We start from the raw sequence: 14,047 nt of genomic DNA, 5'->3' as shown, positions 1-14,047 counted from the left end.
CATTACAGACATTTAGCAGACGCTCTTATCCAGAGCGACTTACACAACTTTTACATAGCATTTAAAAAAAGAAATTGTATCCATTTATACAGCTGGATAAATACTGAAGCAATTCAGGTTAAGTACCTTGCTCATGGGTGCAACGGCAGTGTCCTACCCAGGAATCGAACCTATGACCTTTCGGTCACAGGCCCAGTTTCTTACCCACTGTGCTACACTGTCCAGTAACTACTCTACGCTGCCCAGTGCTCAGCCTGAAGTAGAAGTAAAAGGAGTAGAAGGGAAAAGGCCTGTAAATCATTATCAACATTTCTGTTTGTTCTTTTCATTTAAAACATGAGAGTATATATATACTGACTGTGGCCAATAAAGCCAATAAAGATGCATTTCCAGTATAGTCCCCACGCTGACCGGCCGCTGGCACCTTGCGCTTGTGTTCCAGGTTTGACTACGGGGACCACTTCTGGGAGATCAAGGGCAAGTTCTTCAGCTGCCAGTGCGGCTCGACCAAGTGCAGGCACTCTGCGGCCGCCATCGCCCAGAGGCAGGCCGACAGCACCCCCGAGGGCAACCAATCGGGGGCCCTGCCCGACACCAGCTCCTCCCCCACCACGCCCTCCAGCCCCTGTTGAGACCCGCCCCCTGGCCCTGGCCCCGCCCCCGGCCCTGCCCCCATGGCCCTACCCAGCCATTAGACCTGCAACCCCCCAGTCACACCGCACCAGCACAAGCCCCGCCCCCCCAAACCTATCCCAGGACCACGCCCTCATTCACAGCCAGCCGTCTCATTGGTCAGTGTACGTGTACAGATGCCTGTATGTGTCCCAGCGCCTCTCACAGCCTGCTGGGTCCTTGCATTTCAGTCCCCTCCCTCTCCCCAGCCACGCCCGTGTCTTTGCTCAGAGTGCAAGGAACATGGGAGGCTTTGTGAAAATTGAATCCACTTTTAACTTCTTCTTTTGTAGTTTGGATTTTGAATTTGCCGCCTCACTCTGGTTATTCCAGGGTGACAGGACACAGCCCTCACCCCCCCCCCCCCAAAAAAAAAAAAAATGGAGGTTCTTTTTGCTCTTTTAAGCAATGGTTTCAACAATGACTCATCTACATGTATCTAGATCCAAGAGGCAAATTAACAAAGATTGTAAATTACCCAGCATGCATCTGTAGCATATGAGTAGGTTGGTTATGCCCTTTTGGCCTCCTTTACGCAACACAATTAAATGACAGTAATGACGATTTAAAAAAACAAAAAAAAAACAATTTATTTACCTCATTAAGCTCTGTGTTGTCAGTCCACAGGGAAATGGTGGACATTTTAAAGGTTATATGTCACATTAAATTTGTTTCATTCCTCCGAAGAGTTAAATGAGATTTAGATGTTTAAGAGGGGTAAACATGGTGATAACAGCACTGTGGAATCACCAGTTTTTAGTTCTGTTTTTAACTCACAGCCCCTGACATCTTGTTTAATTATTGAAATTTATTATTAGTATTTTTATGCTGTCCATAATGTTTCAGGTTGTGTTTTCAGGGTGGTCTTTTGGAGATTAACTGTTGAATGCAAGTGTGGACCTCAGTCTGTCAGCCGTCTTCTGATTGGACGCCGTTATTAGCTGCACATCAACTACCAATCGGGAGCATGAACCTGCCGGTCAGTGGTGCTCACGAAATGTCGCCCGTCTCTGTGGACTCCTTCGTCTCGAGCTGGCCGCCAGTTTGTTTTCCAACACAAGGACATCACCTCTCCTGGGGAGCACTTCCCCACGGAGTCTCAGGGGTCGGCCCGTAAAAACACGGAACGTGCGTGCGTGTGCGTGTGAAGAGAGGGGGAGGGAGGGAGGGAGAGAGAGCAAGGCAGAGCAAGGAAGAGACGGAGACAGCGTGGGACAGCCTGACTAGCTGCAGACTGCCGCCTTTCGTTAATCCTCCTGTCGTTTCTGTCGAAATGACAAAATGGCAGACGGCCAGCTTTGCAATCAAAGGCACGTCCATAACGGCAAGCTTTATGAGGCACAAGTGTGGTAATCTTTTTTTTAAAAGTCAAAAAAATCATACAAACCTTGAAATATTTGGGGGGTGAAGTTTGGGGGTCAGAATTAGCTGGGGACAAGAAAATGGTGCTGACTAAGGTGTTTTTTTCCCCCTTTATTTTGTATTACCCGCCAAGTGAATACGACTTGTAAAATAAGAGGAAGTGAGTTTTTTTCTCCTTTTTTTACATTTAAATTTACCTCCAGTTTTCTAACTGTAGTAATTGTAGTTAGTAGATTTTGTTTCAAGCTCATTATTCCCCATGTCTTTTTAAATGTGGTTAGTATGGTAGTCTATCTTGTGCAGATTCTCAGAGATGAGTACAAATGAAAAGACAAAAAAACAATATTACATTTCTTTACTTTCTGTTACATACTTTCTGGACAGTGAAATATGATGCTCTGTCTAATTGGTTGTATCTTTCTTTTTTCAATAAATTTACTACTAATGACCAGACTGCTTGATATTTCCTTCTGAGCCTTCAATGTGTTTAATTGGTGATGGGAGAGGTTGCATGAACCACATTATGGGTGGAGTTGCAGTGAGCTGTCGATCGCCAGCTTGCTTAAGAAACTTCACTCTCCTATAGGGATTTCCACCCCCCACCCCCCTCCCCCTTTGCCCAATTTTGAATTCCCAATTGTATATTCATCCGCCCTCGTCACTGCAACATCTCCTGTCGATTCGACAGCAAGCGTGTGCTCTCCTTAGCAGCACGCAGTTTCGTTTTTTGCTTCTTTTGCCACAGCAAGGTCCATATAGGAATGGTTTTGTCAAGATCGGAGTGGAGGAATTTTACGGGCGTGACCTCAACGCCATCAAACACCTTTGGGACCAATCGGAAAGCCAACTGCGAGCCAGGCCTAATCGCCCCAATCGGTGACCGACCTCACTAACGCTCTTCTGGCTGAATGGAAGCAAATCCCTGCAGCAGTGCTCCAACATCTAGTATAAAGCCTAGCCAGAAGTGTGGAGGTTATGGCAGGAAAGGGTAGACCAACTCCACATCAATGGCCATACTTTTGGGTGAGATGTTGGATGTTGGGTGTCCATGTACTTTTGGCCATGTAGCGTAGCTTCTTGGAAATTGTTTTCCTTAAGCAAGTTTCTCCCTACTAGCAGATTGACTTGTGAAAGCTACAGCATGGCATGGCCGCTAGCAAATGACAATTTGCTTCAAACACGACTTGACGCACTGTAATTCGAGATTATTATAGATCATTGCGAAATATTATCAACTCTCATTGTGACCCAGCAAAAAATAGCTGAAGTATTCAGAATTCATCTATATTTGTATTCTGTCCAAACCCTTTGCAAGGAGATGCGAGAGCTTCATACCTTCTACTGTTCTTAATTAAGAGGACTGTTGGACTGTGTTCCATTCTACCTTTAGGACACATGGTGGAATTCTGTCAGAACACTTTCTCCTGCAGCAGTGGTTCTCGAACTCGGTCCTGGGGGACCCCTGTGTACGCTGGTTTTCATTCCGACCTCGACAGCAATCCCAGAATTTTAACGAGCTGTTAATTGTTCTTAATTAGGTGCTTTTCATGTTTTAGAGCTGGGGTCCCCAGTCTTATCCAGAAATGGCCAGTGTGGGTGCACACACCTGATCCTGATTCTACTAATCAATCACTAGAGTCATTGCTATGCACCTTGATTGCTGTGCACACCAGACAGGTGTGTGCACCCACACAGGCCCTTTCTGGAACCCCAGCTCTGAAACATGAAAAGCACCTAATTAAGAACAATTAACGGCTCGTCAAAATTCTGGGATTGCTGTTGAGGTCGGAATGAAAAGCAGCATGCACAGGGGTCCCCCAGGACCGAGTTCGAGAACCACTGTCCTGCAGAACGCCCCCCTCTTCTCCCTGCCCTAGTGGCTGTGCTGCACCAGTCTGGAGTCACGCGGGGTTTCAGGCTCGTGCTGTTTTTCTCAGTGGTATCCGCCTTCCGAGGACCCAGACAGGAAAACCTCTGATTGCATATCAGCAGTGCTCTTACGGTTTCTTTTTTAAACCGTATGATGATTGTCCTCTTCCTGAACGTCGAGAAAGAATTTTGGTAATTGAGTCAGAGGGAGGGAGATAAAAAAAAAAAGTGAGAGAGGGAGGGAGGGGGGGAGGGAAGGTGGAGGAAAAAAAAGTTTTTGTTACTTCTGCCAAGAAGGCTATACGTAATGACTGTCTGTTTTATCAGTCTGTCCATCCGTGACGGACTGATCTAGAAAAGCAACGGCTGGATTGCCATGAAATTTTCTGTGCGCACAGTCATGCTCCCACGAGGAAGAAACCTATAGATGCTGGTGACCCCATGACCCTTCATGTAGTGCCACCATCTGGCCAAACGTATTTCGACAAGTGATGACAGGACGGCCCGGACATTTGCCGTGCAAATTCTTGCGAGGGGAGATTGCGGTGCCTTGACGGAGGTCAGCGCTCCACTCTGAGCTCATACTTTGCAGTTGACGGTAGCGCTTCCAGCCCGATAAGTGCCTCGGAACTTGGTGGAGAGGAAACTAACTTTCAGCGCTGCTGTGGATGGGGCCAGCGTTGGGGGTGGAGAGTAGGGTGGAGCCAGGGGTGGAGGGCGGTAGGAGGGGTGAAAAGCCCTCTCTGGGCGCTAGCTCAGTCAGCCTGAGCGCGGTCTCCTTGCAGCTGGAGAAAGGCACAGCTCAAGAGAGCATAGTGTAATTTACGAGGGGGGGGTCACAACCTCGTTTTGGGAGCCCCGCCACAGGAGCCGAGATGAGCCGGGGGCCCCCGCGCCACTCCAGATGGGCCGAGAGGCGATGCACCGTGGTGTACGGTAGGACCGCGACGCCGCCGTCTCAGGGGCCGCGTAGACCTTCTGCAGAACCGGGCGCCTGGGTGCGCTCTGAACGAGCTTCATGCCTTAGCCACCATTCCCAGCAGGTTCACACACTATGGCACTGCTCCTGCTCTCTGTTTCCTCTCTCCCTTCCACACCGTTTCCACTGTTTCATCCTTTCTCGCTCATCTCTCTCTCTCTCTCTCTCTCTCTCTCTCTATATATATATGCTTTCTTGCAAATGCCAGCCGGACGTCGCCTCGCCCCTCCCGATTTGTTTAGAATTTTCATCATCCTGCTGGGCAGGGCTGCTCCTAACTCCCGTGGGGATTATGTGGACAGTTTTTTTTTCCCATTCACTTATTTTGTGTGAGAGAGCTGCTACAGTATTTCTGCGAAAGAAATGTCAGCACAGGGCTGCTGGGCGGCTCATTAAAGCGAGCAACGCTGGTGCACGGATGAGCGCAACGGTCTCAGATAAAATCCAGACCGCGCCGGGTGCTGATCGTGGTCAGTTAGCTCCGTAGGGTGACACACAGTTGGCGATTATGTCGCAGAGGATATTGGGAGGGTTCAGTCGGTTAGGGGGTCTGCCTTTAATTGATCTCCAGAGACCCCCCCGCACTGGGTGCCAAAGCCGCTCGCATAAGACAGGTCTTCCTCAGACTGCACTATGTGCGAGCTTGCGCTGTGGGCTGCTGGGTAAAAAGAAGCAGGTTGGTGGAGAACCGTGGATGTCTCCACTCTCCCAAAACGGAAGTTAGGGGACCACGCATTGAAAGTGGTCGCAGTTGAAAATGGCTAAGTGAACACTCAAAATTAGGTTGGGAATTGGACGTGTTAAGTCCCACTTTTGGTTACCAATATCTATAAAAAACATTTTTTGTATCCTGACTAATTTTGTGCTATGATCTGTGGGGGGAAAAAGAGAGGCTCCTGAAACCCTGAGATGGGTGAGGCTATCACCTGCTGTCAAACCAGCTGGTGTGTTGTTAACCAATCAAAATCGCGTGGCCTCCATGTAAAGAACTAGATGATTGGTTCACATCAATGAATCACAAATGATGCGATGAGGAGGGCTGAGTTTAATTTGAGGGTAGCAAAACAATCACACGTCCTGAAATGGAAACGAGACTAAACTGAACATCCAGGTACAGAGCGACATATGGGGGCGACATAGCTCAGGAGGGAAGAGCGGTTGTCTGGCAGTCGGAGGGTTGCCGGAGCAAGACACCTAACCCCTAATTGCTCCCAATGAGCAGCCTTTCAGCCTTGCATGGCATCCTTTCACCGTTGGCGTGTGAGTGTGTTTGTGTGTGTGAATGGGTGAATGAGAGGCATCAATTGTAAAGCGCTATATAAATGCAGCCCACTTACCATTAGTGCAAACGGGGGGTGGAGGAACTGAGAGTGTTTTTGGTGTCGTGTGCAAACCCCCCCCTGCAGCCGTTCGCTCGGCCACCTTCAGCAGCTGGAAGATGCTGACGCTGGGGGCGGAGCACAGCTCCTGGTCTCGGACCGCCGCGGACCGCCAGACACCCGCCCGGCGGGCCGCGGCAGGCCACGCCCCCGAGACGGACGGCGCCGTTGCCGAGGAGCGAGCGGGTTGCCAGGCGCAGCGGGAAGAGGAGTCGCGGCCGCACCACTACCACACGGTCTTGCCGCTCCGGACGGACGACAGGCCGGACGGCCCGTGGTCGCTCGTCGATGCTCACGAAGCGAACAAGCAGGAGATCTGTGATGTCAGCAGGGCGTGGTCAGACAGGTAAGACGACGTCGTGAGAGGTCTTCGTCATGTTACGTTTACTGTAGAATTGTTGTTGTTGTTGTTGTTGGGACCCACTTAATAAAGTGACCAACTACCAGCCTTTCTGGTGAGCACCGTCACTAATGTGAGTTGTGGCCCACTGCTGAAGGCCTTTGGTCACACCATAGATACTTTAGACTCACCAGATACTCGGTTCTTCTAGGCTCCCTGTTTCGTACTGTAACCACAGGAAGTTCCAGATGCTAACATGAGCTTTATGGTATTATATTACAGAACTGAACATCCAATATAATCCTCGGTCAATTGGCTCATGCCTCATAATACATTTTCATAAGATGCACCAAACTGGAACTTTTTGGCTTTAGCAGTAGGGAGGCAGAACTTGCAATGTTTAGAATACAGATCTGAGTGCGTGGTAGGTCTACGGTCATTCTTAGCTTGATCAAAGCTTGAGTTCAGCCTGCATTCATGGTGAGTGCCTGTACCAACTTGGCTGCTCCGGTGCCAATACTGTTTTATTCTTTCCTGCACTACTTACAATCCCCCAATATCCTTTTAATTTTCCTTCAGCAGTCAGGCTGTCCCATATGCTCTCTCTCTTATAGAGAGAATGGCATCTGGGTGAAATTGCTTTTTGTGCTGGCTACTAAAGTAGTTATTCCTTCATAAAGAACGAAGTTGCCTAATTGAAAGATAATGGGCAATGTTCGGAGAAGTCGCCCGCTCATTAAAAATGTCATTTAAAAAAAAAAAAGAAAACAACAACACATGCTTCACTGCAAAAGTAGTGCGGTGAAGCATGCGTTGTTTTTTTAGAAGGCAGGTTTTCATGTTTTTGAATAATGCTGACTCCGGACGTGACTTTTCGCTGTGGACATGGGGAAATTTCGCAGTGAGCTTTGCTGTCGAAATGGGCTAGTTCGTACACTGTGTTTGTTTGTCAACTGACAGTTTGCACTGCTTCGAGTGTGGGTATATTGGCCACAGAAGGTTTTGCCAGGACGCACAAAACCCAGCCACACAGGGAGTATATAATGTCGGAGATATAGGCTACAAGAAGCGAGGCTTGTGGAGAAAGTAAACGAAGAAGGCGCTACGGTGGCGGACAATGGCGGAGTCGAACTGGCTGCGCGACCGGTGTCGGCTGGTGTGAGTATAAGGAGCCGGGGGAAGGCCAAGCTCTGGGAGCGGAGTTAGGGTCTGTTTCGTGAAAGGTAGAACATAGAAGATCGGTGCATAGAAGCGCAAAAAGCCAGGTCAATAAACATTAAACAAACGTAGCTCGAGTTAGGATATTTGCAGATGGAACCGCGGATTGAGAAGACAGAATCGGGGAGTGTCATTGCAGCGGCCACGGAGGACGGAGGTGGGGGAAACGGAGTTGGGTGGAGTAATAGGCTAGGGTTTGGAGGAACAGGTGTCACCTAAAAAGAGGTTTAGACTCTTGTGGGCGACGGTTGTGCGGAAGACAATGTCATGAGAAAAAAGGGTTGGTCAAGCAAAACGCACTTTTTTTCTTATGTTCTTTACACGGGGTTCTGACTTTCTGCTTTCCTTTTTTTTAAATCATGGCAGAATAACTAAGGCGCCAGAGACAGTCTTAAAATGGGTATGCTGGGTCATTTATGTTTAATTAATGTACTACATAATTTTTTTTGTTGTCGTTCATTTGTGAGATATAACACATACAACGCATGATACGACAAGAATAAAAGTAGCAACAGCAGCAACAGGTTAGGTCTCCGTTTTGTTAGGAGTTTTGTCCATCGACTAATGCGGAAATGCTCAGACTGTACCATGGAAAGTGCATGGCAGTCATCCATGCAGATGGAGGTGTATACATTTATTTACAATACAATAAAGCAAATTTATTTAAGGTTCAAGAAAGCAAATGCGCTCTTAAATTGTTAGACTTTGTACTCTCAGTCATCTTCAGGGTCATCTCAACCGTTGAAACAGGGGATAAATCAAAATTAGAATCACAACCAGGTGCTAAAACTGCGTTCGTCTGTTTAACAACTGTTCAAATTTAAGAGATTGCCCAACGTACAGCCGATTCATTTTTTATTTATTTGTTTAATTGCATTTATTACATTTTTAATCCACCAAAAAATAAGCAATTGTTTTTAGTCTGTGCTGAAGAAAGAGGTAGGAGGGGAGTTAAAGTTGCAATGTAATGTTGCTTGTAATGTGCTGTGGTTTAAAAAAAAAAAAAAAAAACATTCCACCACATGCTACTGCACTTGAATAAAAAGGAATTAGCTGCTGATGGGCTTTTCACTGTTGCTAATCAGGAATAAAAATCAAATCGCATTTAAAAAAAAAACTTTTTGTTGTTGTCTGTCGTTCGCCTTCCCTAAAACTCAGGATCAATGGTTTCTAACTACTCAGGGGTAGTAATTGCAGGTCAAAATAAAAGTAGGGTGCTTTCTGTAAATAATATTGACATATGACAGTACTCTACTTTATTACAAATACATAATTGTTTTAATTATTTTAAAACTCACTTTAACGACTTGCTGTCTTTTTTTAAATTATAGTTTTGTTTGTTTACACGATGACCGACAAATTTGTGAAAGTTTGCAATTCATGCGTCTAGACGCCAGAGGGAGCAATAGTACAATTAAAACAGTCGATGCTTGAACGCTTGGGTTCACCTGCTGGAGTAACTCAATGCCCTCATGACTTGAACATATACTGCACACAGGGGTGCCACCAGGGATTTTGGGCCCCATAAAAAGATCTCACGTTGGCGGTCCCCACCACCCCAGAAAGTCTTATGTTCTAATATTTTTTGAGGGCCCTTGGGACTCATCCTAACCTTCCCCACCTTACGGCACCCCTGGCTGCAAATACAAATCTTTTTCTAGGTCAAAGACCTTGCTAATTTAAATGGTAATATCAAGTGTTTAAAAATGTAAACGTGAGGTTTTTCTCAATCATAATCCGCTAAGAAGTGTATCTTTTGATTGTGTTGACGCTGTGCTACTGGGTGTGTTACATGCTCTTTGTGATTTCTGAGCTCACCAGTGCTCTTTCTTCTTAGTGATGTTCCAAGTAGTTGATTTTGGTAAGCTTAAGGTTTAGCTTATGTTTTTTTCTTATTTCTCAGCCTCACTTCCTTGACTTTCACAGGCACATGTTGACAAATGGCAAAAGCAGACTACAAAGGCAATCAAAATGCTAGACTCAAAACTAGATACCCAAAGCTCTCAAACATTATGATGCCCTGAAAATGGGGGGACTATGTATAAAAAGTGCTGTTATTTCTACATGATGAAACCAAAGTGTATTAATTAATTAATTAAATAAACAAACAAACAAATAAATAAATAAAACTAAAAGCTGAGAGTGTGCACTTTAACCACATGTGAATTGTTTCATTACAATTCTACAATTGAGGAGTAAAGAACCAAATAATTTTTTTTTTTTAATTATGTGTGTATATATTAATTTGCTTCCACATTTAATGCACGTCACTTTTTCTAAAGGGTGGCTCACTGTTTAAAGTCGGTTCTGTTATTTAGCCTAATTTTTTCGAGTACGCCCTTCGATAGCTTCACGTTTGCCCTGCGCAAAGGAACGAAAAGGCAAAAGCAGTCAAAATCACCCGTCTACCGTGCACAGGCGCTGTTGCCGCGGTTACGCAGCAGCCCTGGTTCCAAACCTTTGCTCCACAACCAAATGAACAAATGATAAAGATGCCCAGGAGCTGCTGTGGAGTGTGAGTAATAGAAGGGGGGAGGAGGGGGGGGGGGGGGGGATTGGTGTGGATTATTTAAGGCACTGAGTTCTTTATTCTCAGGCCTGGGGACTGGGACTGCCGTTGTCATATTAAGACTTATCAGGCCGTGTCATGTCTGATGAAGCAGCCAGCTGAGTGTGTGCCCCCTGCTGCTTTTTTCTTCCCTGCCATCCATCCTCGCTCCTGACCTGACACCTGTAGGCTGTGTCGCTGAGCCCACCGAACGAGCCACTCAGAAAGAGTCTGACTGAGAGTTCGCAGTTAATGAGCTTAGCAGCGGTTTTTATTTTATTTTTTACAATACCGAATGGATTGATTTAAATCACCTCCGGAGATTACCTGCTGCTCTGAGCTCAAGATAGGATCTCTGCTTATGCACTGAGAGGATGAAGTTCACAGCCCATATGAACGGCACTGACTGGATGGTGTTGGAGATGCCTTCGAGCATCCCCCGCACATCCCAAACACAGCCCAAACACGGCCCAAACACAGCCCAAACACAGCCCAAACACGGCCCAAACACAGTCCAAACACAGCCCAAACACAGCCCAAACACAGCCCAAACGCAGCCCAAACGCAACCCAAACGCAACCCAAACACAGCCCAAACACAGCCCAAACAACCCTGTGCTCTCCAGGGCTTAGCACAGGGTGCCCAACCAAAAACTGAATCTGCCAAAATGAATTTTTTAGTTTTCCCTGTCGAGAGTATTTATTTATTTTTTCTCACAATGAAAGAATGTTTGCTGTTAGCATACCACATGCAAGTGGGAGGACAAAGCCAAAACACGCTGGTGCAGCCATTTATTTTGAAGGACGAGTGCTCGGTGAAGTTAAGAAAACTGTACTGCACCAATGATTTCAGACCAAAGGCAATCTTCACCCCCCCCCCCCACCCCATTCAGACAGGACAGCAGCCCATCTCAGGGTTCATTACTCATGATCCCATCCCCTCTAATGGCCGGAGCCAGGCCGGGGGGGGGTGGGGGTCTGGGCAGCAGGGTTAAGACCCTTTTTGGGGTTGCAGAAATTGACCACCTCCCAGGACCATTTACAGGGGCCAAGAGGGTGCACACTCCTCAGTATGATATGAGACAGTAATATCACATGATATTCATGCATGCAAGCACAGACACACGCGCGCGCGCGCACGCACGCACGCACACACACATGCATGCATGCAGCACTCCATCCCTCCCAACCCCCACACTGTTATTTACATTTATGTTTTCAATAGTTTTTTTGGGCTATTTTATTCTTGCCATGTCCTGGTGGATTTTAATACATTAATAGATCTATGATTTTGTAAGGCTGTATAATCAAGTTCTTTAGCTCTCGTTTCAAACAAAGGGCATGTAAAAGCCACAAGTTTGTCCCCGACCCCTGTCATCTCTAGCAGCGAAGAGCTTCAGAGCTCAGAATTTCCTTTCAATGTGCTATTCAGATACTTTCAAATGAAGATTAACAGTTCCGAAAAAACATAAGAAATAAGTGTAACCCAGACAGAGGGAGCTAAGCTGTTGTATAGAGAGAGTGAGAGATGGAGGGAAAGAGGGATAGCATGAACATGTAAAAAGTATATACACTATGTGATGTGGCCAAAAGAATGTGGACACCCCTTCCAATTAGTGGGTTCACCCATTGCTAACAGGCGCATAAAATCAAGCATACAGCCATGCAGTCACCACAGACAAACATTGGCAGTAGAGTGGGCTGTACTGAAGAGCCCAGTAACTTTCAAAGTGGCACTGTCATGGGATGCCTTTCCAACAAGTCGGTTTATCAAATTTGTGCCGTGCTAGAGCTTCCCTGGTCAGCTGTACTGTACGTGCTGTTATTGTGACGTGGAAACATCTAGAAGTAACAGCAGCTCAGCCGCTGAGCAGAAGACTGCACAAGCTCACAGAACGGGACTCACAGATCGAGTACCGAAGCGCGTAGCACATTAAAAATAGCCTGCCCTTGGTTGCAACTCTCACCACCAGGTTTCAGACTGCCTCTGGAAGCAACGTCAGCGAATAGGTGTTTGTCTGGAGCTTCATTAATTGGGTTTCCATGACCAAGCAGCCACACAGAAGCCCTAAGATCACCATGCGCAATGCCAGGCGTCAGCTGGAGTGGTGTTAAGCACACAGCCATTGGACTCTGGAGCACTGGAAACGCGTTCTCTGGAGTCATGAATCACACTTCACCATCTGGCGGTCTGACGGACAAAATCTGGGTTTGGCGAACACCAGGAGAGAACACTGCCTGCCCGAAACCATAGTGCCAACTCTGAAGTTTGGTGGAGGAGGAATAATGGTCTGGGGCTGTTTTTCATGGTTTGGGCTAGGCCCCTTAGTTCCAGTGAAGAGAAATCTTAATGTTCCAGTATATGATGACATTCTAGAGAATTGTGTGCCTCCAACTTTGTGGCAACTGTTTGGGGAAGGCCCGTTTGGTTTCAGCATGACAGTGCCCCTGTGCACAAAGTGAGGTCCGTAAAGAAACGGTTTGCCGAGTTTGGTGTAGAAGAGCTTGCGTGGCCTGCACAGAGCTTTGGCCTCAACCCCATAAAACACCTTTGGGATTAACTGGAACACCAACTGCAAGGCATTATTGCCGAACATCAGTGCCCGACCTCACCAATGCTCTTGTGGCTGAATGGAAGCAAATTCTTGCAGCCATGTTCCAAAATGTAGTGGAAAGCCTTCCCAGAAGAGTGGAGGCTGTTATAGCAACTCCATATTAAAGCCCATGGTTTTGGAATGAGATGTTCAACAAGCACATATGTGTGTGATGTTCGGGTGTCCACATACTTCTGGCCATGTAGTGTATCTCATAACTTCTAGTATATCTAATCTCCAGTCTTTCAGGTTCAGTCAGCTATGGGCGGTCATCTCCACTCTCATTCCTCTTCTAAATGAGTAACAGAGAAAAATGTGTTTGTCTTTGACGGGGCTAACGCTCAGACACTAGCCGTCCGGTCGCCATGGGTTACAGGCAGTTTTAGAGAGAGGAAATGAAGCTTTAAATGGAAGCTAACTAACCAACATAAAATAGGCTGTGGTCTGGAGGGAGATTTTGGTGCTGCGCCAGTCCTACCTGCGTGTGGAAAAAAATGCGTTAAATGGAAGCAGAATTACGCATGTGTGTTCTGCACAACACGTAGACTGTCGTGCTCCGTTTCTCTTAAGCTCACAGATCTCTGGAGTTTTCCGTGTTCCTCTCCGTAAATTGAAGCTGGAGCCGGAGGATGAGTCATTATGGGTCCCTAGTGAAACCTTATGAATGGACTCATAAGGAAACTAATTTGTTGCACACTGGAAAAAAAACGGAACTCGCTGTCCCAGAGGCCTGCATCTCCCAACATTAAAAAAGATCGACCGCAAAAGCCCAGTGAATTCAAAGTATGATGGTATTCAACGTATAAAATGTCACCGAGAAAAGGTTAAAACGATATTAATACCTTCCAAAGGCGGCCAACGAAACGCATTTTTTGTGGCGGGAGCAGGAAATTTAGCCGCCAGAGATTTGGGGTGAGGCACGTAATGTGTCAATATAAAGCGCACGCGTGGACTGACAACCGTGAAATCACGATAACCTCCGCGCAGAGACGAGGCGCTGACCAGTACATCAGATTGAAGGTTCAAAACAGGCGCTATTTTTAGTCGCATTGGGAGGATGAGTCATTTGTCTCTGTTGTGAGTCCAA

The 14,047-nt window shown here is 46.7% G+C and overlaps 2 protein-coding genes across 6 annotated transcripts in view; both read left to right on the top strand.

Moving 5' to 3' along the window:
- The window catches only part of ehmt1b (euchromatic histone-lysine N-methyltransferase 1b), a 60,764-nt gene extending 58,282 nt beyond the window's left edge, over window positions 1-2,482 (top strand). For all 5 annotated transcript variants that reach the window (XM_064306884.1, XM_064306886.1, XM_064306885.1 and 2 more), the window contains exon 27: window positions 443-2,482. In XM_064306884.1, the coding sequence (XP_064162954.1) occupies window positions 443-632 (190 nt within the window). In that variant the 3' untranslated portion in view covers window positions 633-2,482. The remainder of the gene's footprint in view (window positions 1-442) is intronic.
- Window positions 2,483-7,470: 4,988 nt separating this feature from the next.
- cacna1bb (calcium channel, voltage-dependent, N type, alpha 1B subunit, b) overlaps window positions 7,471-14,047 on the top strand; it is a 209,691-nt gene continuing 203,114 nt past the window's right edge. Inside the window, 1 exon segment of the mRNA XM_064308862.1 lies at window positions 7,471-7,759. Within this exon segment, the coding sequence (XP_064164932.1) occupies window positions 7,719-7,759 (41 nt within the window). The 5' untranslated portion in view covers window positions 7,471-7,718.

Source organism: Anguilla rostrata, chromosome 14 (assembly GCF_018555375.3).
Source record: "Anguilla rostrata isolate EN2019 chromosome 14, ASM1855537v3, whole genome shotgun sequence".
Taxonomy (NCBI): Eukaryota; Metazoa; Chordata; class Actinopteri; order Anguilliformes; family Anguillidae; genus Anguilla; species Anguilla rostrata.
This window is presented reverse-complemented; position numbering and strand designations above follow the sequence as displayed.